This window comes from Gallinula chloropus (assembly GCF_964237585.1).
Source record: "Gallinula chloropus genome assembly, chromosome: 2".
Lineage (NCBI taxonomy): Eukaryota > Metazoa > Chordata > Aves > Gruiformes > Rallidae > Gallinula > Gallinula chloropus.
Window position 1 is genome coordinate 5,330,496 of NC_140086.1, and position 25,001 is coordinate 5,355,496.

The 25,001-nt window shown below is 42.8% G+C and overlaps 1 protein-coding gene across 26 annotated transcripts in view; it reads left to right on the plus strand.

Moving 5' to 3' along the window:
- The window catches only part of PTK2 (protein tyrosine kinase 2), a gene marked incomplete at its 5' end in the record, with an annotated part of 172,637 nt that overhangs the window by 127,684 nt on the left and 19,952 nt on the right, over window positions 1-25,001 (plus strand). For all 26 annotated transcript variants that reach the window (XM_084260376.1, XM_084260372.1, XM_084260373.1 and 23 more), the window contains 8 exons: window positions 843-958; window positions 2,993-3,093; window positions 5,055-5,144; window positions 6,435-6,639; window positions 14,885-14,996; window positions 17,791-17,877; window positions 19,066-19,203; window positions 20,662-20,793. In XM_084260376.1, coding sequence (XP_084116502.1) covers window positions 843-958; window positions 2,993-3,093; window positions 5,055-5,144; window positions 6,435-6,639; window positions 14,885-14,996; window positions 17,791-17,877; window positions 19,066-19,203; window positions 20,662-20,793 — 981 coding nt within the window. The remainder of the gene's footprint in view (window positions 1-842; window positions 959-2,992; window positions 3,094-5,054; window positions 5,145-6,434; window positions 6,640-14,884; window positions 14,997-17,790; window positions 17,878-19,065; window positions 19,204-20,661; window positions 20,794-25,001) is intronic.

Genomic DNA, 25,001 nt, shown 5'->3' on the forward strand with positions numbered 1-25,001 from the left:
CTCAAACCTTCTTTTTAATTTATAGTGAATTCTGGTGCCACCTGCCATTAGATTCACGGAATCGTAGGGGTTGGAAGGGACCGCCAGAGATCATGGGGTCCAACGCCCCTGCCAAAGCAGGGTCCCTAGTACAGGTCACACAGGTCAACGTCCAGATGAGTCTTGAGTATCTCCAGAGAAGGAGACTCCACACCCCCCTGGGCAGCCTGTCCCAGGGCTCTGTCACCCTCACTGGGAAAAAGTTCTCCCGCACATTGGTGTGGAACTTCCTGTGCTCCAACTTGAGGCCATTGCCCCTTGTCCTGTCTCCCACAAAGTCCTCCCTGCTTTAGACCAGCAATATAACATACAACAATTCTGCATTTATATTGGCTTCCATGAGTTAAATCCAGTTGTTTTAGCAAATACAGATTAAGATGAATGCTTCCAAAACAATACTGGTTTAATTGGTGTTCAGATTGGCCATGTACAATTTCATTCTAAATTATTGAGGCCATTGTTCTAAATTATTTTGTTCTCAAGGGAGGAATGCATAAAAAGTCCAGGAGTGCTTTACTCTGGAACAGCAGCAGCATCTGCTCTCAGTCTTCAACAGGAGCCTGAAAGCAATGCACAATTGTTGGTTTTTTTATTAACAGTTTTCATGTAGAAAAAAACCTGCTTGAATTTAACCCAGAGTCAAATTTCTTCACAGCAGGTGGTTTTCTTTTCTCACACAGTCTGAAGGAAAGGCATGCCCACTGATACTTCCATAAACTTCACGATTTGCGATACGCCTCGTTCAACTTTGTGTGGTTTTTGTCCTAACTTCTTTCCTTTCTTTTCCTTCTCTGTACAAAAAGTTGAGATCGTTTTTGCAAGTAAGAAAATACAGCTTGGATCTGGCCTCTCTGATACTCTACGCTTACCAGCTTAGCACAGCACTTGCCTACTTAGAGAGCAAAAGATTTGTACATAGGTAAGTTTTTATACATATATATATATGTGTGTGTGGGTGTGTGTTTTTGTTTATAACTATTCAAAATTTGAGTTCAAGAAGCGTCTGGAGGATGCACTCTCTCCCATGCTCTGGCTTGGCTGGCCCTGTGTGGAGCCAGGAGTTGGACTTGATGACCCTTATGCGTCTCTTCCAACTCAGGATGTTCTAGGATTCTATGACTAGGAGGAGTCCTAGCTTCCCAGCTGTTTGACTGTCGGTGCCTTGGCTGTGACATGCACTTCCTCGAGTGATGACAAAACACAACACATCCTTGAATTCTTTGAAGCCTCCTTTTTGTGTTTCTAGATCCTGACTTATGATGAATGTCTAGCAGCAATGCTTTCTAACTCCTAAAAACCACTTAACCTGTTTTAAGTCAGTCTCCATATGAGTATAGCACTTTTGTCTGGCACCACCACCGGCGTGACACCCTTTTCAAGAGTGACACCTGCTGGCTCGCTCCATGGTTGGCTCTGAGATGGTGCTGGATTTTAATCAGCTGAGTTGGTGCTTTGTCCTTACAATATTTTTAAAAGGTGACTTGAGTCACCTGGAGTTTTCCAAACACAGAAAAGCAAAACAAGGCATGGATGGCTTCTTAGGAACTCGGGAAACAAAAATACAAATCCTTGCTTAGCTAGAAAGTAAACCTAAATTCCCTTCTGGGTGTGTTTTGAATTTCATTCCCTTGAATTTGAGCATGACCTTTCTAGAGAGAAGAGGCTGGCTTTAGCCTCATGTTGTACACAATTAAAAGTATCATGTACCATTTCATTTTGAACTTGAGCAGTTTATCTGTTTGTAAAGGCATGTAGCAATAGGAGGAGAGGTAATTATCTTAAACTAGAGGAGGGCAAGTTTAGGTTAGACATTAGGAAGAAGTTCTTCACTATGAGGGTGGTGAGACACTAGAACAGGTTGCCCAGATTGGTAGTGGAGGCCTCATCCCTGGAGATATTCAAGGTCAGGCTTGATGGGGCTTTGAGCAACCTGGTCTAGTGAAGATGTCCCTGCTTACTGCAGGGGAGTTGGACTAGATGACCTTTAAGTCTCTTCCAACCTCACACATTCTATGGCTTGTGTTTAAATACTTAGATTCAAAGTCTGTATGTTGGATATTGTAGCTACAAACATGCACATGTGTAAGTATTAGGTATGTGTATGTACATAGGTATGTTTATAAAACCCTTACAGTTGTTACAGACCCTTGAATTTTGGCCAAGTAGCTGTTGATTTTCACTCTAGTACTAAAATTTGAAAATCAAACATACTCATTCCATACTGAAATGGGAGAAAGCAGCGGCACTGCTCCATTTGCTGTTCTTACTTCACTGCTCGAAGCTAAATCTCTCAACACTTAGCCAAGCCTGCTGAAATCCAGAACCAACAGCCACATAAGGTGGGTTGTCAAACCTGGGAAACCACAAGAGAACAATGCCACGTCTTTCCATAGTCCCCGTGGCATCACTACAAACAGAGCTCATGATTAGGAAGCCTCTTAGAGGACTGAGGTCTTAAACCAGTTCTTTACCTTTAGAAGGACTGGAGACAGATTTTCTTCTTTCTATCACATCTAATTGCCAAAAATTGTTAGTCTATGATATTTAAATATATGGAGAATAACACATTTTCCTCTGATCTTGATGCTGATGGTTACATATTCAGATGACAGCTCTGGATCAAACACATTGCAGCATTCTTGCAAGCTTTTCCAAGCCAGAAGACAACATGTAGTCATCTTTTTCTGTATGTACACACCCAAAACATGGCTAGAAAAGTAATTCAGCTCTCTAGAATCATAGAATCATCAAATGGTCTGGGTTGGAAGGGACCCCAAGGATCACACGTTTCCAACCCCCCTGACACAGGTAGGGCCACCAACCTCCAGGTCTGGATCTACACAAGGTTGCCCAGGGCCCCATCCAACCTGGCCTTGAATAGGTTGTAATAAATGAGCTTTCACCACTTGGAAGTTTTTAAAAGATTAGAAATAACTTCTCCTCTGTTTGACAGGGATATTGCTGCTAGAAATGTGCTGGTATCTGCCACTGACTGTGTGAAATTAGGTGACTTTGGTTTATCCCGATACATGGAAGACAGTACTTACTATAAAGGTAAGTTGATGCTCTGGATCCTTCTTGCAGGCCCGTTAGAACACAGTGGCTTCTTGCAATATAGAGTTTCATTCTCTAAAGGAATTACCCAGATATTCTGGATCTAGTTGCTGTGTTTGTATAAAAAGGCAAACTCTTGGACAGTTTAATAGATGGCAGTACATTCCTGCATGTGTTCTCCTTCTTAAGCACACATGTAGGTTGCACCAGGGGCTAAAAAAAGTTGCAAAAAGTAGAAAATCTATGTGTAGGTAAAATTCTGCTTTGTAAGACACCTTTAGTGCTTCCTTTGCAATTTTTAGAAGAAAATCCATATTTGAGGCCTGTCAGAGATAATCCTCATATTCGTGGTGTAATACAGGTAGCCTACAATGAGTTTGAGGTTACTTGTAGGTAAATTTTCAGTTACTGTATGCCTCATACTTCAGATGCCTCTGGGCTAATGAGATTCAGGACAAAAAAAAAGTCTTTGAAGCCTCCTTTTTTTCCTCATTTTGGATGGAATACTGATGTAAAGCGGCTCCAGCAGCTGTGAGATGTTCTGCAGTACCTGATAGAAGGGAAATACAGCATGAAGCGTACCAAACACTACCATTTCAAATCAAGTCTGTATTAGGAAAGCAAAATACTTCTTGTTTCAGTCATATATTAGAAAATATCATTTATCTGTCCCCTTACACCCCCATTCTGGTTCCTTGATTTATTTATCTCCTCTCGCCTGGGACAGGACAACCCCTTGCAGAGCTACAGGCTTGCGGGAGACTGGCTAGACAGATGTCAGGAAGAGAAGGACCTGAGGGTGTTGGTTGACTGCAGGCTGAACATGAGCCAGCAGTGTGCCCAGGTGGCCAGGAAAGCCAATGGCATCCTGGCTTGTATCAAAAATAGTGTGGCCAGTAGGTCTGGGGAGGTGATTTTGCCCCTGTAGTGGGCATTGTTGAGGCGGCACCTTGAGTGCTGTGTCCAGTTCTGGGCTCCTCACCATAAGAAGAACATTGAGGTCCTGGAGCGAGTCCAGAGAAGGGCAACCAGGCTGGGGAAGGGGCTGGAGGGAAAATCCTATGAGGAATGGATGAGGGAGCTAGGAATGTTTAGCCTGGAGAAGAGGAGGCTGAGGGGAGACATTATCACCACCTACAACTGCCTAAAAGGAGGTTGTAGAGAGGTGGGCGATGGTCTCTTCAGCCAGGTGACACGACAAAGGGAAATGGCACAAAGCTGCACCAGGGCAGGGTCAGATTAGATGTTAGGGAAAAGTTCTTCCCTGAAAGAGTTGTCAGGATGTGGAACAGGCTGCCCAGGGATGTGGTTGAGTCACCATCCCTGGGTGTGTTTAAAAGATAGGTAGACAAGGTACTTAGGGTTATGGTTTAGCATAGGACAGGAATGATTGGACTCAATGATCTTAAAGGTCTTTTCCAACCTTGTCATTCTGTGATTCTTTCCTGCTGTGAACTGTAGGTCGTAATTTTAATCACTGAGAGGGGGAGCACTTTGGACATAATTATTTCTTCTTAATGCTTCTGTGGTTCGTTTTTGGGGTATTTATTGTGGGTTTGGAGGGTTATGGGTGTGGGAGGGGGAGGTGTTCTTTTTTTCCTGTTTTACCTAAGGCAAGACAACCTACCCTTCTTTTTATCAATCATTTAAAAACACCGACTCCCCCTTCTGAGATATTGTGACTGTTTCAGATTTGATGCCAGTACCTTTGTAACTGCATTTGCGTCTTGAAGTAAGAACTAATTTAAAACATAAAGGAGCTCAGTCAATCTGAATTTTTGGGCAAAGTGCTGCTCTTCTCTCTAGGCAGAGGACAACCAGCAGAATGTATTGGTCAGACAGTTAGAGGACTTAACTGGAGATGGGGTTTTGCCTATGTATTACTTCAGTGAAAACAAAATCTGTTTGAGCTCCCTAGTAAGAATAAAAGTCTTCCTTGTCTTGCCTTCGCTTCCCTGTAGCTTCCAAAGGAAAATTACCTATCAAATGGATGGCTCCAGAGTCAATCAACTTCCGACGGTTTACCTCAGCTAGCGATGTGTGGATGTTTGGTAAGTGAATACCCAGTGGGTGGTTTTCTTAAGTTAACTACTGGAAATGAGTAATTTCCAGATTTCTGGCACTGTTTTTACTGTGCTTTCTGAAAATAGGATTTCTTCCAGCACGTTTTCCACCTCTGTGTTTTTATTTCCTTTTTCTCCTCAGTAAGCCAAAACTTTTGGGTGCCTTTTTGCCTCTAGTTGGAAGTGAACAGAAATGAAGGGACAAGGAAATTAAGTCACAGTAGGAAAGGAGATGGGTTTTTCACTGTTGTTTTTCCCTCTGATTTCTTTTTCTTGCACCATTGTTGCTTGCTGATTCTGTTTTATATTTTGACTTTTTCCTTCATGCTGATATGCCTCCTTCCTTAAGACATCACCTTGCATGGTGTCTGTTTCCAGATCTTTAATGCCAAATCCCCACTTAATATTTCTCTCATAGCTCCTGCTGGCTTACAAAATATGACCAGACCCTGAGTAAAAATTAGTTAATGGGAATATACTGAAACCTTGATCTTTTTTTTTTTCTCAAATATGTAAGTTTTTATATGATCCTGGTCACCTGTGCTTAGAGTGGTTCAAACTGTTCCCTGTGTAAGGGAACAAAGAGGATGAAGCTGGGTATAAGAGTGGGACGGACAAGGAGGGGTTCACCCTCTTTACAGAACAAAATGTGAATGTTTTTAAGTGAAGGGTATGTGAATTTTAGCAGGTTTATACTAGATAGAAGAAAACTCTGGTACAGTCAGAAAAATTAAATCTATTTTGGCCAATCTAAACTGGAAGACCAGTTGTCCCATTGTGCTTTTAACATAGTTTCAACAGAAACTGTTTCATTACATAGTTTCAGGACAAAAAAAATGGGATTGATGCCAGTGTTAGAACACCCTCAAAGTGAAAATAAGCTCTGCATGTGGAAACAAGCCCATTGGAGCTAGTCAGAGAGAAAGCAAACATTCTACCTCATTAAATAAAAAAAAGTAGATTATAATATGAACAACCCTTCTGATTTACAGCTGGTAGAAGGTAGGTAAATGTGAAACCAGGCTGCGGTGAGCCAGCTCTGGGTCATGCTTCCTCATAAATAGCTCAGGTTGATACTGCATGTGTAATCCTACTGCACACCACTCCTCTCTGCTGCCTGCTGGTAAGTCAAAACTGGATTCTCTAGCTGTACATTTCAGAAGAAATTGTGTTGTTTGGCTCTACAAAACTGGGGGGGGGGGGGGGGGAGTGTCTTTTTTTTAATGGGTTTTGTTGTTTGCTGACACTGGGGACAAAATCTTTGTGTGTGTTTCTCAGGTGTGTGTATGTGGGAGATCCTAATGCATGGGGTAAAGCCCTTCCAGGGAGTGAAGAACAATGATGTGATTGGGCGAATTGAGAACGGTGAGCGGCTCCCAATGCCTCCAAACTGCCCTCCTACCCTCTACAGCCTTATGACCAAGTGCTGGGCATACGACCCTAGTAGACGACCCAGGTTTACTGAACTTAAAGCACAACTCAGGTAGGGTTATACTTCTGAAAGGTGGTTTCCTTATTCAGAAATACTTATTTTCACTGTCTCTTCTCTTACAGTATTTTCTTTCTGTAGAAAATTGGAGACATAAGGTATTAAGTTTTATCTTCAGAAGGCTAGTTTTTTTAGTACTCTTTTGGAGGTCTGGACCTTATCTGTTGGAGAAAATTAGACTAGGTGGTAAATTCAAATAACTGGAAATATGAATCACCTTTCTCTCCTAAGAAAAACTGGATTTTACAAGCAATTTGTTTGTATTTTAAGCTCTCCATGCTACAGTCCTTGAGGAGGAGTGGGTAGAAAGAATTTAGAGCGATTGCTTAGCCAAACATGCAGTGTACAGTTTTGGGGTAGAAATGTGTACTCTTTCTTAAATAAATGGACTATCAGATGAGTGCTGTTGAAATTTATTTTCCTAACATAAGCAGCGTGCTGGTTGCCCTGGGGCAGCTGTGTCTGTGCGGTTGCAGAGCCTGCAATAGATGCAGTGTCATTAACTACAAATTCCTTTGCCTTTAGTAAACCAGGATACAGACAACCTTATGTTTATCTTGGAATGAATATGAGCACACACTTCTGAGCCTAGTCTAAATTCACACGGTGGCTCATTCTGCAATGATTTCAGTGTCCACATCTCCATTTCACCAGCCACAAAGTGGGAGTGATATTTAAACTTGGAAACATCTATATTATCTGAATATATTTCATATTTGTGACCATCTCTGGGATTTTATGAGTGCTCTGTATCTGTTATACCTAAGTCAATATAAGCTTCAAACAGTCTGTAGGTATTTATACACTGTAAATTACTCTTGGATCTGTTGTAATTTGTTGCCAAATTCTCAAGTTTATCTTATGTCTAGTTTCAGACTTGTGCTTTGCAACATGTTTTATTTTCACAGTATCATTTTGTGCTGTCACTGGGTGTTCATGGTGCAAGATAATTCATAGGATGGTTAAAAAAGGGATAATTTTAATACAGTTCTGATGCTGTTTCAGAGTTGCTGTGTGGATAACTTAGCTACCTTGACTTTTTCTTCCTTTTTCTTAAAATGTCAAGTGGGTTGCCATGTGTTACTGTGGGAGCTCCAGTGTAGACCAAGAACTTATGTAGCCTGAGGAGGACGTAGCCCTCCTCTACAGAGAATTTATGCTGGGGATTGTATGGAGTTACCAGCAAAGGGAGGAATGGCAAAGCTTGGTAGGGATTGCAAGGAAAAGATACGTGGTCATGTGATTTGGTGGAAATTCTCAGTTCTCTTGCTTTATCTTTCTTTCTCTTTTGTTTCTGAAAGAATAAGATTCTTTTTAATTTGCACTCTGATTGTACACAGCTGACTGGCACAGGGGAGAATGAAGCCCTAAAATAATGACTAGGAATGTGGCTATGGTGTGAAACTCAGACAGGGAGAGAATCTCACTAGCAAGGGAAGAAGATGAGTAAAGCCAGAGTAAAAGTTACTTTCTTGGGGGATGAAATAAACATAGGTTGTACTCAGAGAGAGAAAGACGTCAGCAGCACTTAGAGTCTAGAGTGGAACACAAGTCTGATGAGGAGCAGCTGAGGGAACTGGAACTGTTTAGTCTGGAGAAGAGGAGTCTTGGGGAGACATTGCCCTCTACAAGTACCTGAAAGGAAATTGTGGTGAGCTGGGGGCCAGCCTCTTCTCACAGATAACTAGTGATAGGACAAGTGGGAATGGCTGCAAGTTGTGCCAGGGCAGGTTCAGGTTAGACATTAGGAGAGATTTCTTCTCAGAAAGAGTGGTCGGGCATTGGAATGGGCTGCTCAGGGGGAGTGGTTGAGTCACCGTCCCTCAGGGTGTTCAAGGAAAGGTTGAATGAGGTATTTAATTTAGTAAGTGATGTAGGTGGTAGGGGGATGGTTGGACTAGATGATCTTGGAGGTCTTTTCCAACCTTAATGATTCTGTGAAGAGGGGGAAAAAAGTGAAAGGTGTAGAATGGTGTCGCCAGTTAAACAGGACAGACCACTGCACAGGGCCTGGCTGGCCTCAGAAATGCACGGCTGAAGGGTGAGAGCCAACATTCACATCGTGCAGCAAGGCAAATTCTCACTGGTTACAAATCAAAATGTTTCCTGATGTGTGTGGATGAGCTCTGAAATGGGTCACCCAGAAGCCCTGGAAATTTTGGTGCAAAATTTTCCTTGACGGGAAAAGGCTCTGAGCAACCTGACCTTCCCCCATGCATGGCACCCAGCTTTACCAGGAGATTGGACTCAAGACCTCCAGGAGTCCCTTCCAACTGAAGTGATTCTCTGGCTCCAGATGAAAAAATGCACCTCGGAGGTACAGCATTCATAGGAAAAGTGAAGCATTTTTTAGAGGACAAGCTGTCCTGGAGCCACAGCAACCCTAAAATCCATTTTTTTTACTCTCTTCTCATCAAAGCAGAGAGTTTTCTGCCATTCCAAACTGATGACCTTTACCTCCTGGAAATTCAGTGGCACGGTCATGCTCAGGTCTTCTTTGTGCAGCTCAGAGACAGAGTCAGCCTCCCATTGAAGAGGCTGCCAATTCCCTTATGACAAGTCGATCTCAGGCAGCTAGGAAAGATTATGCTTCAAAACTCAGATTCCCATGAACTTGCAAAAACAAGCCATTTCCCTGGTGGCCTTTTCTCCATGGTGTTGCTGCTGCTTGTTCTGGATCCCATCCAGGGTAGCCTTTTCAAGCTGAGAGCAGACTGGTTGTTTGCTTGAAGCCAGTGATGCAGCACCACAACATTCCTCTCCCTTTTAATGAGAAAAAGTCCGTGGCTTTGGGAAAAAAAGCTTCTCTGCATCTGAAATAGCACTGATGAGAGTATTTGATGTGCTCTCTCTGTTTGTTATTTGATGCTTTTCCCATTTCAGAGGAACATCTGCTTTGCACAGACTTTACGTGCAGCTGCTTGTGCAATGCAAAGATGTTGATTTCTATAGAATTTATGTTGTGTTATATGGGTGATAATAAGGCCTGATCTATTTAAGCATTTGATCTGTCCAAAGTGGATAGGGATGAGTTAAGTCTTCAGAGTAAGCAAAAAAACAAATGAATGGTTTGTGGATTTCTGAACTTAATTCCCTCTCACGTCACAGGTTCTTTTTTCAATTTTTTGGGGGGGTGTGATCACAGAATCACAGAACATTAGGAGTTGGAAGGGACCTTGAAATATCATCTAGTCCAACCCCACTGCCAGACCAGGATCACACAGACTAAATCACACAGGAACACATCCAGGCAGGTTTTGAATGTCTCCAGAGAAGGAGACTCCACAACCTCTCTGGGCAGCCTGTCCTAGGGCTCTGTCACTCTCACAGTGAAAAAGCTTCTCCTTATATTCACATGGAACTTCCTATGCTCCAGCTTGCACCCGTTTCCCCGTGTTGTATCCTTGAACATCACTGAGAAGAGCCTGGCTTCATCGTCCTGACACTCACCCTTTATATATTTATGAACATTAATAAGGTCACCCCTCAGTCTCCTCCAAGCTAAAGAGGCCCAGCTCCCTCAGCCTCTCCTCATAAGGAAGGTGTTCTACTCCCTTCATCATCTTGGTGGCCCTGTGCTGGACTCTTTCAAGGAGCTCTATGTCCTTGTTGAACTGAGGGGCCCGGAACTGGACACAATACTCCATGTGCAGTCTCACCAGGGCAGAGTAGAGGGGGAGAAGGACCTCTCTTGACCTACTAACCACACACCTTCTAATACACCCCAGGATGCCATTGGCCTTCATGGCCAGGAGGGCACATGGCTGGTTCATGGTCATCCTGCTGTCCACCAGCACCCCCAGGTCCCCTCGCCGACTCTGCTCTCCAACAGTAAGAGCGAGCAAAGCCGGAGTGAGGTGCTACCCTGCCGCTCCTCCAGTTCTGTCACCGACTGTCACTGACTGCACAGATGTAAAACCTGTGGGGTTTCAATCAGGAAGCATGTGTTGCTTTGCTGACCTTGTGTAGAAGAGATTTTCAGTCTTGCACCACATGGGAAGCAATACAAGAGGCCCTTTGCAAAGTGTTTAATTGGCCGAGTCATGCAGTATCACTTTTACAGCATTTCTCCTCAGAATGACTCATAGCCACTTACTAGAACCATACTCATACTGTACTACATTTATACAGTCACTGTAGCCGTTGACTGTCCCGTACATACATTTACTACTAAGTTTAATTTATACTTTGCACTGGAGGTTAAGTTGGATTTTATCTTCGAACCATAGAATGCTTTGGGTTGGAAGGGACCTCAAAGATCATCTAGGTCCAATCCCCTACCATGGGCAGGGACACACTCACTAAACCAGGTTGCCCAGCTTCTCTGGGCAGCCTGTTCCAGTGCCTCACCACCCTCACAGTGAAGAATTTCTTCCTAATGTCAAACCTAACCCTGCCCTCTTTCAGCTTGAAACCACGGTCCCTTGTCCTATCCCTGCACTCCCTGGTGAACAGTCCTTTCCCACCTTCCTTTAGGACCTCTTTAAGTATTGGTCGATTAGGTCTCCCTGGAGCCTTCCCTTCTCCAGGCTGAACAAACCCAACTCTGGCAGCCTGTCTTCACAGGAGAGGTGTTCCAGCCCCTTGATCATCTTTGTGACCCTCCTCTGGTCTTGCTTCAACAGCTCTACATCTTTCCTGTACCAGGGACTCACAAGCTGGACACAGTACTCCAGGTGGGGTCTCACAAGAGCAGAGGGGCAGAAGCTTTGAGCAGCTTAGTTTTGAGCTTTCAAATTAATGTAATTGCATGACATTTTCACTACATCATAGAATGAATTTTATATAAAGTCCCCATCACTCATGCTTTCTGCTAAAACAGCAAAAGGAAGAGCAGTTGTATCACTGCTGTGGTAGGAGTTCATAACTATGTAAAGGATGAGTGTCAGGAGGACAGAGCCAGGCTCATCTCAGTGATGTCCAGTGATAGAACAAAGGGCAGTGGGTGCAAGCAGGAGCATAGGAGGTTCCATGTGTACAGCAGGAGAAACTGCTCCACTATGAGGGTAGTGGAGCCCTGGGACAGGCTGCCCAGAGAGGTTGTGGAGTCTCCTTCTCTGGAGACATTCAAAACCAGCCTAGACATGTTCTTGTGTGCCCTAATCTAGGTGATCCTGCCCTGGTAGGGAGATTGGACTAGATGACCTTTCAAGGTCCCTTCCAACCCCTGACATTCCGTGATACCCTGAGTGTGAGTCCAGCCCTCTGATGAAGCAGCACAGGGTTTAGCGGAGTGGATGATGGCTCTAGCATCTCAGTGCTGCCGGTGACATAGTAGATCCAGCTCTAAAAAGAGTATTTAAAGAGAGTAAAAAGACTTCCTCATGTTTTAAAGTCTGGTTTTACAGCAGTGGTAGGATAATTACCTGATGAGAACTGGACTTGAGCCTTGTTGTGACTGCATTTGATGTAGGGCTTGAGATGTTGCCTCACAAGGCCTTTTGCTCTTGGCACAGAGAGCATTAGGAACAGTCTCCATCTGAACCTAATGGTTCCTGTGGCACCACGACAGCGAGTGCTGGTGTTGCTTTGCCTTCTGATATAAATGATACATTTCAGTCCTGCAGCTAATCCTGCACTGAAGCTCCCAGTCAACGTCTCCTTGCCAGTGTCATGAGCCAGTTTCAATTAAATGAATCTTTGTAAATGAAGGAACTGTATCAATTATGCAAACATTTAATAGTTGAGGTTATTTTGTAATCTGATTTAACCTAGCCAAGAAGATGAGTGAAGTTTGTCTGTAATACCTCAAAATTTGCTGGGGAAATCGTATGAATAGAAACATTTCTCTGCTTGCTCCTCCTTACTGCTAAAAATAGATGTGCAGTTTGGGAAAATATGCCTAGATCTGACTTTCCTGACCTTCTCCAGACTCCAATAAACTGTTCAGAGCACTTAAGCAGCTGTACTGAGGAAAGGTCAAAAATATCTCTCGGCACGCTTTTACTGTCTGTGGATTGGTCTTCCCTTTGTGAAAACAAAGACGTTTCTGTGAGTCACTTCTATTCTTTGGGTTTTTTTTTTTTTACAAGCAATGCTTCTCTGAGGCATTTCTACTTGATGTTCCTGTCCTCAAGGGCATCCAAGTCCAAAATTCTACTGCGGTCTATCAGCCTTCTGAGCAGGCTACTTACTGGGTTGCTGAGGAGAAGACCTCCTGATGATAGCAGGGTGGGATGAATTCGTTTTAAGGCATTTTAAGACAAACAGCTGAGCCAATTTGACAAGAAACAAGAAGTCCTTTTAGTAGAATTTAGTAGAAAGTTGTCATTTCTAGTGATAGGATTAAGTTTAACGGCATTGCATTAAATCCCAGGGCACCCAGATGCCCTGGTTTGGGTAGCAAGGCAGATAGGTATTGGAGTTTCCTTCCTTTTTAGGGAAAAAAAAACAGACCACACTGTGCCAAATTACACCCGTGGCCCCAAATTGTCAATAAGCCATCTCTAAATTTAGTCAGCAGCTTTTAGCTGACTCCTGTTCCATTCGTTTGCTGGGATTGGAGAAACTGCTGTATCAACAGCTCTGGTAAAAATCCTTATTTTATTCATGCAGTATCTGGGAGCAGGGTTTGCATTGTTTGGTTGTGGTTTGGGGCTTTTTTTAAATCTTGAGGGGTTTCTGGAGTGATCGGGATCGTGGTTCATGGCTATGGCTGCATGTTGGCTGATTGCTGTATTTGGGGGTTGGACTTGATAGACCTGAGGTCCCTTCTAACCCCTAAAATTCTGTGCATAAAAAGGCATGCCAGGTCTCTGAAGTGTGACCTAGCTTGAGAGCGATGGGGTTTTGTTGCTGTTTTTCATGGGTTCATATAGGAAATATTTAATTTGCCTTATTCTGAAGGAAGGGAAAGGTGAAATAAAAACGTGTTTCTCCTTTTATTTCCCTCTATTGGTCTGTAGCTGTGTTCTGTGGTGGTTGTGTCAGGACGACTTTTGCAAATAACTTGACTGGTGTTTTAGTTGCACATTCTTGGGTTACTTCAAGCAATGATGGATTGGAATTGCAGCAATCCTTACAAACTTGGTTTAGCTGCAGCGAGACGAGATGACTTCGCTGCTTTTTTAGAAGTGGCAGAGATACTTTTTGGCTGAGTAAGGAAAAGCAAAGTTCTCCTCTCCAACCAAGCAGGAATTTATTCTTGAAATAAGCACCAAAGTTCCATGATTAGAATAGATTGCTGTAGTTGATCTCATCCCCTGCATGAGTAATCCTGTGTGGTTATTTAGCAGACGGAACAGGAGATTCTATACTCAGAACCTAGCTTTGTTTCTGGAAACTCTAGAATGCTAAAGAGGCTGGAATAGCTCCTTTCCAGGATTATCTTGACGCTGGGGACAGCGATATGTAAATCATCCGCCCTCCTCACGTCTCCAGACTGTCCGCGTAGCGTGCAGCTCCAGCGAATTCACTGCTCCCTGTTTCAAAGCTTCGTTCTGAGTACTTTTTCAAATGGCAAATATCCAACATTAATAATCCACATAGCAGAACTGGGAGGAGGCTGCTGTGGGGGCAGCAGTATCACGGTGAACTTCAAACAGGCTTTTTAATAGTCAGAACAGTGGTAAGTAGTGAACTGGCTTTACTACTGTCTTTTACTTTGCTGAAAATGTAGCCTTTTGACCTGAATGTTTAGAAGGTGAGTGAACGCTGTCAGATATTTCTACTTTGATAAATTAAGTTTGCTGAATGTGTTAGGCTGAAATGTAAGAGCTGAAGATACAGTATTTAAAATGTTGTTTGGGTTTTTTTACTCTTTGTTTAAAAAAGAAATCCTAGTGATCTGAAGCTCTCTTGAATTTCAGTAAAGAGCATTTTCAGTCTGTTTGGAACCTTTGCAATAAGTTCAGTAGAATATTTTCTTGTGAACAGTGGAAGTTTTCATGTAAGTGCATGCTCGATTGATTGTCTTTGAGGGTTCCTCTGTGTGATTACACATCAAAGGAACTGTTAATGTGCAAAAAAGAAACACCTTGTACAAGATCAATCACAGCTCGCTAAAAACTTGATGCTGCTTCTGTTATTAAAAGCACACTGGTAACCCTACAGAAGTATTTCTTCCTGATACTGACTGTCAGAAAGCTGACCAGTATATAAGTAAAAAGAGATTATGTTTCAGTTCTCAGTCACTCTTGTTGAACGGTATGCTTTAGCCTGAAAAATGTGGGAGCTCTGGGGAGAGGTTTGTTGGCCATTGAGCTGGAGTTTTACTTCAATATAATAACGTTTTTCATAGTACAATACTGGAGGAAGAGAAGCTACAGCAAGAAGAACGAATGAGAATGGAATCCAGGCGACAAGTCACAGTATCCTGGGACTCAGGAGGATCAGATGAAGCTCCTCCCAAGGTAGCCAAGATAAGACTGCGAGTTATATGTGTTTAAAATCCAAACAAAAAAAAAAACCCTCTTCTTACTCCATTTATTTCTTCAAAGCCTCCTTTGACAGGTTTGTTCAAACAACGGCATTCCGGCCAGGTTTGTCATCATACTTGCCTGAAATGACCCAGCTGTACTTGAACTGTTACTAGAACTGATCCCCACTATAATATCACAGTAACAATCTTGTTTAACTTTGAAAAGGCTGCCATGGTTCCCTCAGAACTGTGTCCTGGCCTTTTCTTCTTAATTCTTTCTTATAACACTCCTGTGAACCATTAGCTAGGGAGCTCTCAGACCGCTGCAAAGTTGATTTGTAATGCGTCAGTGAGACCATAGGAATCAACTGCCTGCATTTTCCTTACCCTGGACAGAAAATTCAGGGGTTGCTTTCAAGGACCTTACGTGGTTTAGTTTACGTGGAATTTTCTCTCATTGCATGTCTGTCCTGTTTGGATGTTGTTGTCCTGTTGCCTGATGTGTTTTGCAGCTGTGGTGGTCAAACCTTACCGGTTGCTGAGCGCTCTCTTCTCTCAAGTAACTTGTCTGCTTCTCGAGTTCTTTGTGCCTTGTTGCCTGTGTTTTGAAGGATTTCATTTTATGCAGTCAGTATTGCTGTGCAGAATATTATCCAGGTTCTGATTGGTTTGGGATTGATTCCTGTAGCTCTCTACTCAAGCTTTGGTGCTGATAATGATTTCAGTAGTCCACGTGTGATACCTTCTGCTGCAGACATCCCCCCAACAGTCACAGGAAACCAATTTATTTTTATTGTCTTTGGTTGTCCCATACCCAGTTTGTTGCCTGATAGATTTCCAGGCTTGGGTCTGTGTTTTGATAGCTTTATAGCAACCAAAAAATACAAGCACTGGAATTGTTGCTTTTCATTTCAGAGTTAAAAGCAGCAAACAATCCACTAGCCTGTTTAGTCATCTGAGATTAATTAGCAGGATTTGGTGTGTTTATAAACAGAATGATGGTCTGAATTACAGAAGCAGATAAAGCCCCCAAATTGGAACAATACCCTACTTAATTATTACAACCTCATTTGAAGAATTTGTTTAGTCTTGAAGCTTTGGGGCTAATCCACGTAGAGTAAGTACCTTTTAATAGTGTAACACATGAGCTACACCGTATTGGAAATGATCCTCAGTAGAGCTGTGAGCTTGATGTGTAAATTGGAGCACTTGACAAAAGATGTGTTAAGGTAGAAATGAGTTCTACCACAACATACCTTTTGGAGGGGGTCACCTTGTCCCCGGTGTGTATGCAGTGCAGTTGTTGGTTAGGTTTTGAATGCAGTGGTTTTATGTGGAAATATAGATGGGGATCCTAATGATGTTTGAAGAAACTGAGTTTTGTGGAGATGAGATTTTGTGTCTCAAGTTTTTCATTTTTTAATGGTGACAACTGATTCTTATTTTCTTTGAACAATCTGTTATAAAAATTTCATGTCTTTATAGGACTTAAACTCCCTTTTATTTATAGCCTTAAACTCCTACACATTCACAAACGATTCACAGACATCACAGTTTGTACTATGAAATTACTTGTATGATAATAAAACTCCACAATCTTAAAATAAAGTGCTGGTCACCTCTAACTGCTGCAAGGACTGCAGGAGCCCATATGTGGGGTGATGAGGTCTGGGGGTTTGATTTTTCCCTCTTGGGTTGATTTTTTTGGCTCTTGAAACATCCAGTAACACCTTTCCTCATTTAAAAAAAATCAAAATGCATATATACACACACACTCCTTTGGAGGTTAATATCAAGCAAAGTAACAGAGAACTTCTGCTTGGAATATAAAACTGTATTATTCTGAATGACATTTTCCAACGTTAATTCTTTCAACAGTCTGAAATCTCAATACCTGTTCTAGCAGGAGGGTGTCAGTTTGGTGTGTGCAGAAACCCAAACTCCTTTGCATGCCATTTTCCCAATAATCCCATTCCAATTTCCCATGATTTTTCTCATGTATTCCAGGATTATACATCTTGTTTGATTAAATGTGGAGTGTGGTCTTTCTGCTGGAGGGGTAAAGCGAGACAAGCAGATAAAGACTCTCCAAACCTGTTCTTTAACTGTCCTTTCTGATTGGAGCTACTTCTGTCCTGGTTTTTTTCTTGGCTGGGAATGGGCTGCAGAACAGAGCGTGGATGATGGAAGTGACCCCTGGAATTCAGAATACGATCAAAAGCCCCTTCAATGTTGAGGCAATTAGTTACACAGAAGTTAATTATCAGAACTAACTTTAGTCCTCAGAATAACACATGGAAATAGTCATGCTGAGCAAACTGGTTTGATTTGTGTTCTGACTGAAGCAAAGAATTTGGGTGACGGTCACGAAAGCAACAAATTAAGAGGAAAACAGTATGTGCTGCAGACTGTGAGCTTAAAAACAATGCTGTGTTTGCTGGAAATGTTAATAAAGAATTATGTTCTTAGCTTACATCCTCTCTAGAGTTAAACAGCCCCAGAGCAGGTCATTTAGAGCAAGCAATTAAATATACACAAAGAATTCACCGAGCAAGCATTATTTATTGACATACCTAGCAAACAATTCAGCTGCCTCCATTTCCATGAAAAAGAGAGGAAAACATGAATTTAACTGTATAAAGAAATGTTAGTCATTTGAGATTATTTATTTTGGGTTTTTTTAACTTACTTTTGTGATGTGCCACCTGTAAATGTTTGTCTCACCGAGGAGTAATTTTCTGGGTTTATTTTTCTGTTTCTAAAGATTCTCAACATTCCTTTTACAGCCCAGTAGACCTGGTTACCCCAGTCCGAGATCCAGTGAAGGGTTTTACCCAAGTCCACAGCATATGGTACAGCCAAATCACTACCAGGTATTACATTTAAAGCTTTGTGTTGGTTTAGTTTCAAATACAGTGTTTATAACTCAGTTGCAGCTGGGGGCAGAGGTGTGGATTCACTGCTTATGCTGTTTGGTTTTGTTGAGTTCTGTTAAATGGGTTTTGGTTTGTATCAGAACAAACTGCAGACTGAGTATGAGCCAGCAGTGTGCCCAGGTGGCCAGGAAGACCAATGGCATCCTGGCTTGTATCGAAAACAGTGCGGCCAGTAGGTCTGGGGAGGTGATTGTGCCCCTGTACTGGGCATTGGTGAGGCTGCACCTCGAGTGCTGTGTCCAGTTCTGGGCTCCTCACCATAAGAAGGACATTGAGGTCCTGGAGCGAGTCCAGAGAAGGGCAACCAGGCTGAGGAAGGGGCTGGAGGGCAAATCCTATGAGGAGCAGCTGAGGGAGCTGGGGAGGTTTAGTCTGGAGAAGAGGAGGCTGAGGGGAGACCTTATCACCGCCTACACTGACCTGACAGGAGGGTGTAGAGAGGTGGGCAATGGTCTCTTCAGCCAGGTGACAGGAGATAGGACAAGGGGAAATAGCACAAAGCTGCACCAGGGCAGGGTCAGATTAGATGTCAGGAAAAAATTCTGGATGGATTTCCCTTGGGCTTATTGATACTCTGCTCCCTGATGTTTCTCTGACACATTTTTATCTCCTGTTGCCTGATAGCTGCCTTTAGATCTAACACATTGAATACTTGCAGGTTTGGGTTTTCTTCCTAACACTGCTGAGAATATGTAAACCAAAAGTTTGTTGTGGAAGTACTTAGAGCATCCTGGGGTTGTTCAAAGCTACAGCTACACACAGCAGTCTCAGTCAAGATGATTTTTTTTCTTCTGTGGAGAGAGGGAGGTTTTCATTGTTTCAGTGAGCACTTCAGATCTGTTCAAAGGACTTTGATTTTCCTGTGGAGACATTCTCAGGCTGTGCAGCTAAGCACACTAATTACACGCTGTCAATCAAGACTTAAGCTTGTAACATACACCAGGGGGGACGTTTTTATATGGCTCTGTAGGGTGATGTGTGCAGGGAGGGTGAGCTCTGCAGCTGTAGCTCTTGCAAATATATCAGTAGATTTATTTTTATTCATCAAAGGACTTTGATCTTTGCTGCAAAGGTTAAAACATACTTTCTTAATATAACTCTGGTTTTCTTTTTTAAACCCTAAAGGTGTCTGGCTACCCAGGTTCTCATGGGATACCAGCCATGGCAGGCAGCATTTACCCTGGGCAGGCTTCCCTCTTGGATCAGACAGATTCCTGGAACCATCGGCCTCAGGAAATATCAGTGTGGCAACCAAACATGGAGGTATCATGAACTGACACATCTGTTGTTACACATAAATACACATCTTTTATTAGTTAGGTACATCTGGTGGCTATTGTAGGAAAACATAAGCATTTCTCTGGTATTCTTAAAATTGCCTTACTGCAGTGGGACAGGAGTCATGACTGAATCCTGTTCTTTCTGAAAGGAATCCTCCTATGGGATGGGCATAAAGCATGGTCTTTAACAGATTCTTAATGAAGTTATTTAACTAGGTGAGTGACAGCAAATACTTTACTGAAACATATTGCTGGTAATAGAGATGGGAACATTCATGTAGAAATATGTAGTATCATCACTGTTTAAAAATACCTCTCATGGGAGATAGCCAGCATAGCTAAAGAATTTGGGACTTCTCCATAACTTATCCAGAACTGAAAGTGAAATGGTCTGCAAGGCTGTTCGTGAGTTGTATTCCTGTTAGGTGATTGCACAGCTGCATGGAACATCAAATTAATTTTTCCTTGAACCTTCCATCTCTTTTTTTTCCTGATTATCTCCAGTATTTTATACTTCATTCATTTCATTTTGTGCTCCCATAAAGATTCACTTTGTGCAGCTTCTGCTTTCAATATGTTTCCTCTCTAACCACTGCCCTATTCCCTGTACCTCTAATGAGTATTTGAGTGGTAACTGAGGCTTGCCTGTTAAATTCAGGTGAGCAGATCGGTGTCCAAGTCAGCTTACCTCTGCTTTTCTCTTGGTTGATTTGGCCACATACTGAATTCATACACTATGGTGACTTGCTGCCAAGCTGTTGTGTATAGTTAGTGGTTGTACTTCCAAGAAGTTCAACATCCCTGTGGATTACTGACTGTAAAAAACAACTTGGTGTGACTGTGTCGTGTTGGTGGAAGCCTAGGAATGCTTTGCACGTGTTGGTACTAACAAGTTACAGCCCAAGTTTTCACAAAAGCTTGGGAAGGTGGTTGCCTGAAAACAATCTCAGTGAAATCATTACCAAACTCCCCCTGGCTTTTTTAAAAATAGTCATTTTTGCTAATGATTTCCAGCCAGTGTTAGGATATGGTCTGTGGAGTAGTGTGAGCTTAAGACATGCATAAAAACTTGTTCAAAAATCCACTTCAAGTGTTTCTGTGACATGCTTTGCAAGTGTCAGCTAAAATTGAAAAGCATGTTTGTTTGGAGTAAAAAAATGTGTCTTGCAGCTTTTAGTTACATTATTGCTCAAGACCAAGAAAATTACATTGATAAATCTGCTTTTGTTGTCCAAACTTAATGAAGTGCGATGTATGAAGTGAGGACGTTCCTGAAAAACAGCAAAAGAATTGTTCACATCTCTTTGGGTCCAGTGATTAGGAGCAAGGCAGATAAAATACTTGGATCTGGAAAGAGTTTCTTCTAATGGTCTGCTTCAGTTTATAAGGAGCTGAAGGAGCTCAGTCAGTGAGACTGAGTAAACCTAACTCTGGTTTGTAGGATTCGGGCACTTTGGACATACGAGGAATGGGCCAGGTTCTACCCACACATCTTATGGAGGAGAGATTGATACGGCAGCAGCAAGAGATGGAAGAAGATCAGCGCTGGCTTGAAAAAGAGGAACGATTCCTGGTAATACTTTGTTTCCTGGTGCTTCTTTGTTCATTCTGTTTTGTTTTTTTTTATTGCAGCTTGCTAAAACTGATCACTTCTGTGAATCGAGAGCGTTTACTGAACATAGGAGTCACTACCAAAACGTAGGTTTGGAAACAGTTTTTAACTTGTTTTCAGCTAGGAAGTGAGTCCTGTGTTAGAAATGCTTTGAACAGCTGGAGTTTTTACTCAGTCTCACTTTATCCAGTGGAGTACTTATGCGTGGGAAGTTGTGGGTATAGTTCTGTGCCAGTCTGGAGATTGTCTGTTCTTAAGGAGATAGATCTGTGTGTACTTTACCCCTAAAAAAGGGATAACCATCAGCAATCTAAGAACCTGTAGGAAGAGCTGTAAGCAGTCTTGCACTGGAGGAATAATGAAACACATTAGTGGAAAGATGCAATTTAAGAACGAGCTCTGTGAGGTTTGGAAAAAGGCTCTGAACATTGCCAGGAGGAGAAAGAAGACATGCACTGGCAGTAGAATCTTCTGTTGCTGCTCTGCAGTTCCATGTTTTCTTGGTGGTGCCACTCATGTTTTTTAGTTAAACTCTGGCTTCTTGGTCGTGAAAATTCAAGTTCTCTGTTAAAATCCTCTTACCCAAGGCTGGTGGCTACAGATGCAGTAGAAGTTCTGGGGAAAGCATGAGTGCCGAGCCTCATGGGACAGGTGGATAATTTACAGTGGTGACAAACATCAGTCATATGTTAAAGCTGAATGAACTAGGGCTGTTCAGCTTTGAGAAAAGAAGACTGAGAGGGGATCTGATCAATGGTTATAAATATGTCAAGTGTGGGACACAGGGGGAAATAGCCAACCTCTTTTCAGTGGTCTGTGGGAGACAGGACAAAGGGCAATGGCTGCAAGTTGGAGCACAGGAAGTTCCACACCAATATGTGGAAGAACTTTTTCACAGTGAGGGTGACAGAGCCCTGGGACAGGCTGCCCAGGGAGGTGGTGGAGTCTCCTTCTCTGGAGATATTCAAGACCCATCTGGACACCAACCTGTATGACCTGTCATAGGGACCGTGCTTTGACAGGGGGTTTGGACCTGATGATCTCTGGAGGTCCCTTCCAACCCCTGTGATTCTGTGTGATTCTGTGTGATTCTGTGATGACAACAATGATCTGTGGTTTCTGTAAGAGGTCTCTGTGCTGTCTGGAGTTGGTCTCCAGGAAAATCTTAGTTGTAAAGATAAATGACTTTTACTTTAGACATCAGAACTGTTGGTCAGGTTTGTCTCACAGAACACAAAACAGTCCTTTGGGGACCCTGAAGCCAAGACATTGAGTTCCTTGAAAATAAGAACTTATGCTCTATTCTACAGGAAGCCAGTGGGCGGAAATGGAGAGCAGATCTTGTATGTAGATGATGTTACAGAGACCTTACTCCTTGCCAATTGAATCATCTCAGTCTCTTAGGGGTTTAGTTATGTATGGTATTCAGAGCTGTTCAGAACGGCTGATGGCTATAAAGACAACCAAGGTAGGATAAATCTCCACTAGCTCTTGACAGTGACTGATAGATACCCTTATGTCCAGTACATGTTCTAGCCAAAATCCAGATTATGCCCAATTTAGCATCTTGTGATTAAAGGATGTAGAAGCTTGCTTTTGGCTGGTTTCCTTGTAGGTGCACGTGGGGATTTGCAGTTTGCCATTGGATGACCATGAAGAAACCGCTGTACCCAAATTGCTTTGTCCATTTTATTACAAGCTGAAGAGAGGGAGGGGAAAGGAAAATTTCTTCCCTAATTTGGGCATTAGCTTTTCTGGTCTTGAGTGGCACAAGTTGCTTGTGACTTCCATGAGGCCGGGAGGTCAGACCGATCCCATTGTCAGTTAAAACTTTCAAGACAGTCAGGAACTTTCTGAGGAATTACTATGCCTACTGAGTGATGTGTTGTGATTTCAGGTAGCACTAGACTGTGGGGGAGCTTTCTGCAGAAAACTGAACTTTCTGGCCTTTACTGCAAAATAGTTGATAATAACTTGTAGTGTTGTTGCTCTGTTTTGATTGAGCCTCTGGACCATTAGGATGTTTACTGTCCCTAAAATTGTTGCTTAAGGAGGAATTTGCTGATTATTCTTTTGGTCTGTAATACAGTCTTAGCCTGTGTTTGGGAAACAGTTCCTGGGTTTTCATTACACATTAGTTTTATTGCAAGGAGACACCATCTCTGTTGCCACCCTGTACTCAAAGGAGAATTACCACAGGTGAACCAGTGAGCAGCTGTACAGCTCTGCAGCTTTCACAAGCTGGATTTGGTTGATATAAAACCCTTAAATGGTTAAAAAGGTAAAAAACAGAGTGGTAGGGCAAATAAACATGAACTTAAGTGGCCAAAATGAGGAATTGGGATTTGTAAGAGCCTTCAGTTCTTTTGCTTAGTGCCCTAATGTTTTGACTGTACGTACTGTGGGGATTGGATGTGAATGCCTGTCACAGATTTATACACCGTGTCAAAAGCTAACTGAGCTAACGATGGCCACAGGGTGTGTTTGAACCCATAGCAGGATGTATGGCAGAGGAATCTTCAGTTTATAGATGGGTGTTTCTTGTAAAAGGAATGTGGTATTCTAGGTTTAGCCCTGAAGAAATCAAAATGGTAGAAAAGTCCTTGTAGGGAGTCACTCTGGGAGGCCTTGTAGGTCTCCTGAAGGATATCAGAAATAGTGTGGCCAGTAGGTCTGGGGAGGTGATTGTGCCCCTGTACTCAGCACTGGTGAGGCTACACCTCGAGTGCTGTGTCCAGTTCTGGTCTCCTCACCATAAGAAGGACATTGAGGTCCTCCAGTGAGTCCAGAGAAGGGCAGCCAGGCTGGGGAAGGGGCTGGAGGGCAAATCCTATGAGGAGCGACTGAGGGAGCTGGGAATGTTCAGCCTGGAGAAGAGGAGGCTGAGGGGAGACCTTATCACCACCTACACTGACCTGAAGGGAGGTTGTAGAGAAGTAGGTGAAGGTGGGTGAAAATTCCTTGGTGGGGTGTCTGTTAGGACAATTTCTGTTTCCCCAGAGTGACACCAACTTGCTTTGTGACTTGAAATTTATTGCTGCTTCTACAGGGGAAAATAAAACCCCAAGTCAAAGCATGTCAGTGCACATACAGGCAGCACTGGTGCTGTGTGTGCTAGAAGAGGCACCCCAGATGGAGAAATAAATTGCAGTGGCATTGAAATGGAAATTTGCCCGTCTTTGGAGAGGATGGTATCTGTGTGAGCAGTTTGCCTGAAACAGGCCCTTGGAGAACACGTGATGTGGTGGTACTTGAAAGACCAGAAATTTTGTTTGCAAGCTGCAGCCTTAACAGAATCCAGAATTCTGAAATAGTGCTCAAAAAAGGGAAAACAAACTGATCTCTCTTCATGGGAAGCTCCTGGATGAAAATACATCTGCTGTATAAAAACTGAAGAGTAAAGAAGTGTTTAATTGGGAGGTGAGAAGAGAATTGGAGGTGAGAGGGGTGATTTTGGAGGACTTTTTTCCCAGAATGCTCCTTCCCACCCCCTGAGAGAGAGGGGAGGTTGCACACTAGTCTGGTAGCTTTAATGGACACTGATTGAACTCGTGGGCGTTCATGCTGTCTGCTAGAACTGCTTTGGATGCCAGCATCTCCAGGAAGGAGGACACAAACACCTGAATTGTTTCTGAGAAGCTGAAGCAAAGACAAAGTATTACTGCACATAAAGCTTGAGACAGGTACCTAGAGAATTCTGACAGTCTCTGTCCAGGGCATGTGCAGGTGTAGGGCTGAGATGGCTGCAGTAAAAACAAGCTACATCAAACAAGCAGAGATCTGGTCTTCTTTGTAAGGGCTCTTACTGTTGGGATTTTTTAGGTGCTGCAGTCTCGTGGCTTGAGGTCTTCACTCTTATTTATCCTGTGATGTTTCCACCTCAGTCACGTGGGCAGCATCACCAGAAAGTCTTCCAGCCACAACTTCTTGTCTGCAGAATTAATTGAAAAGCAGATCAGTTAATTAATGGAGCTAAAATAATTTTGAAAGCCCCACAGAGGATGCTTTTACTTGTGGGGTCTTGGCAGAAGTTTGGAGCTGCCAAGAACTATCCTGAACGTTTAATTTATTAATTTATTTTCAGGAATATTGTGTCCAGTTCTGGGTCCCTCAGTTCAAGAAGGACATAGATAGAGCTCCTTGAAAGAGTCCAGCACAGGAACACCAGG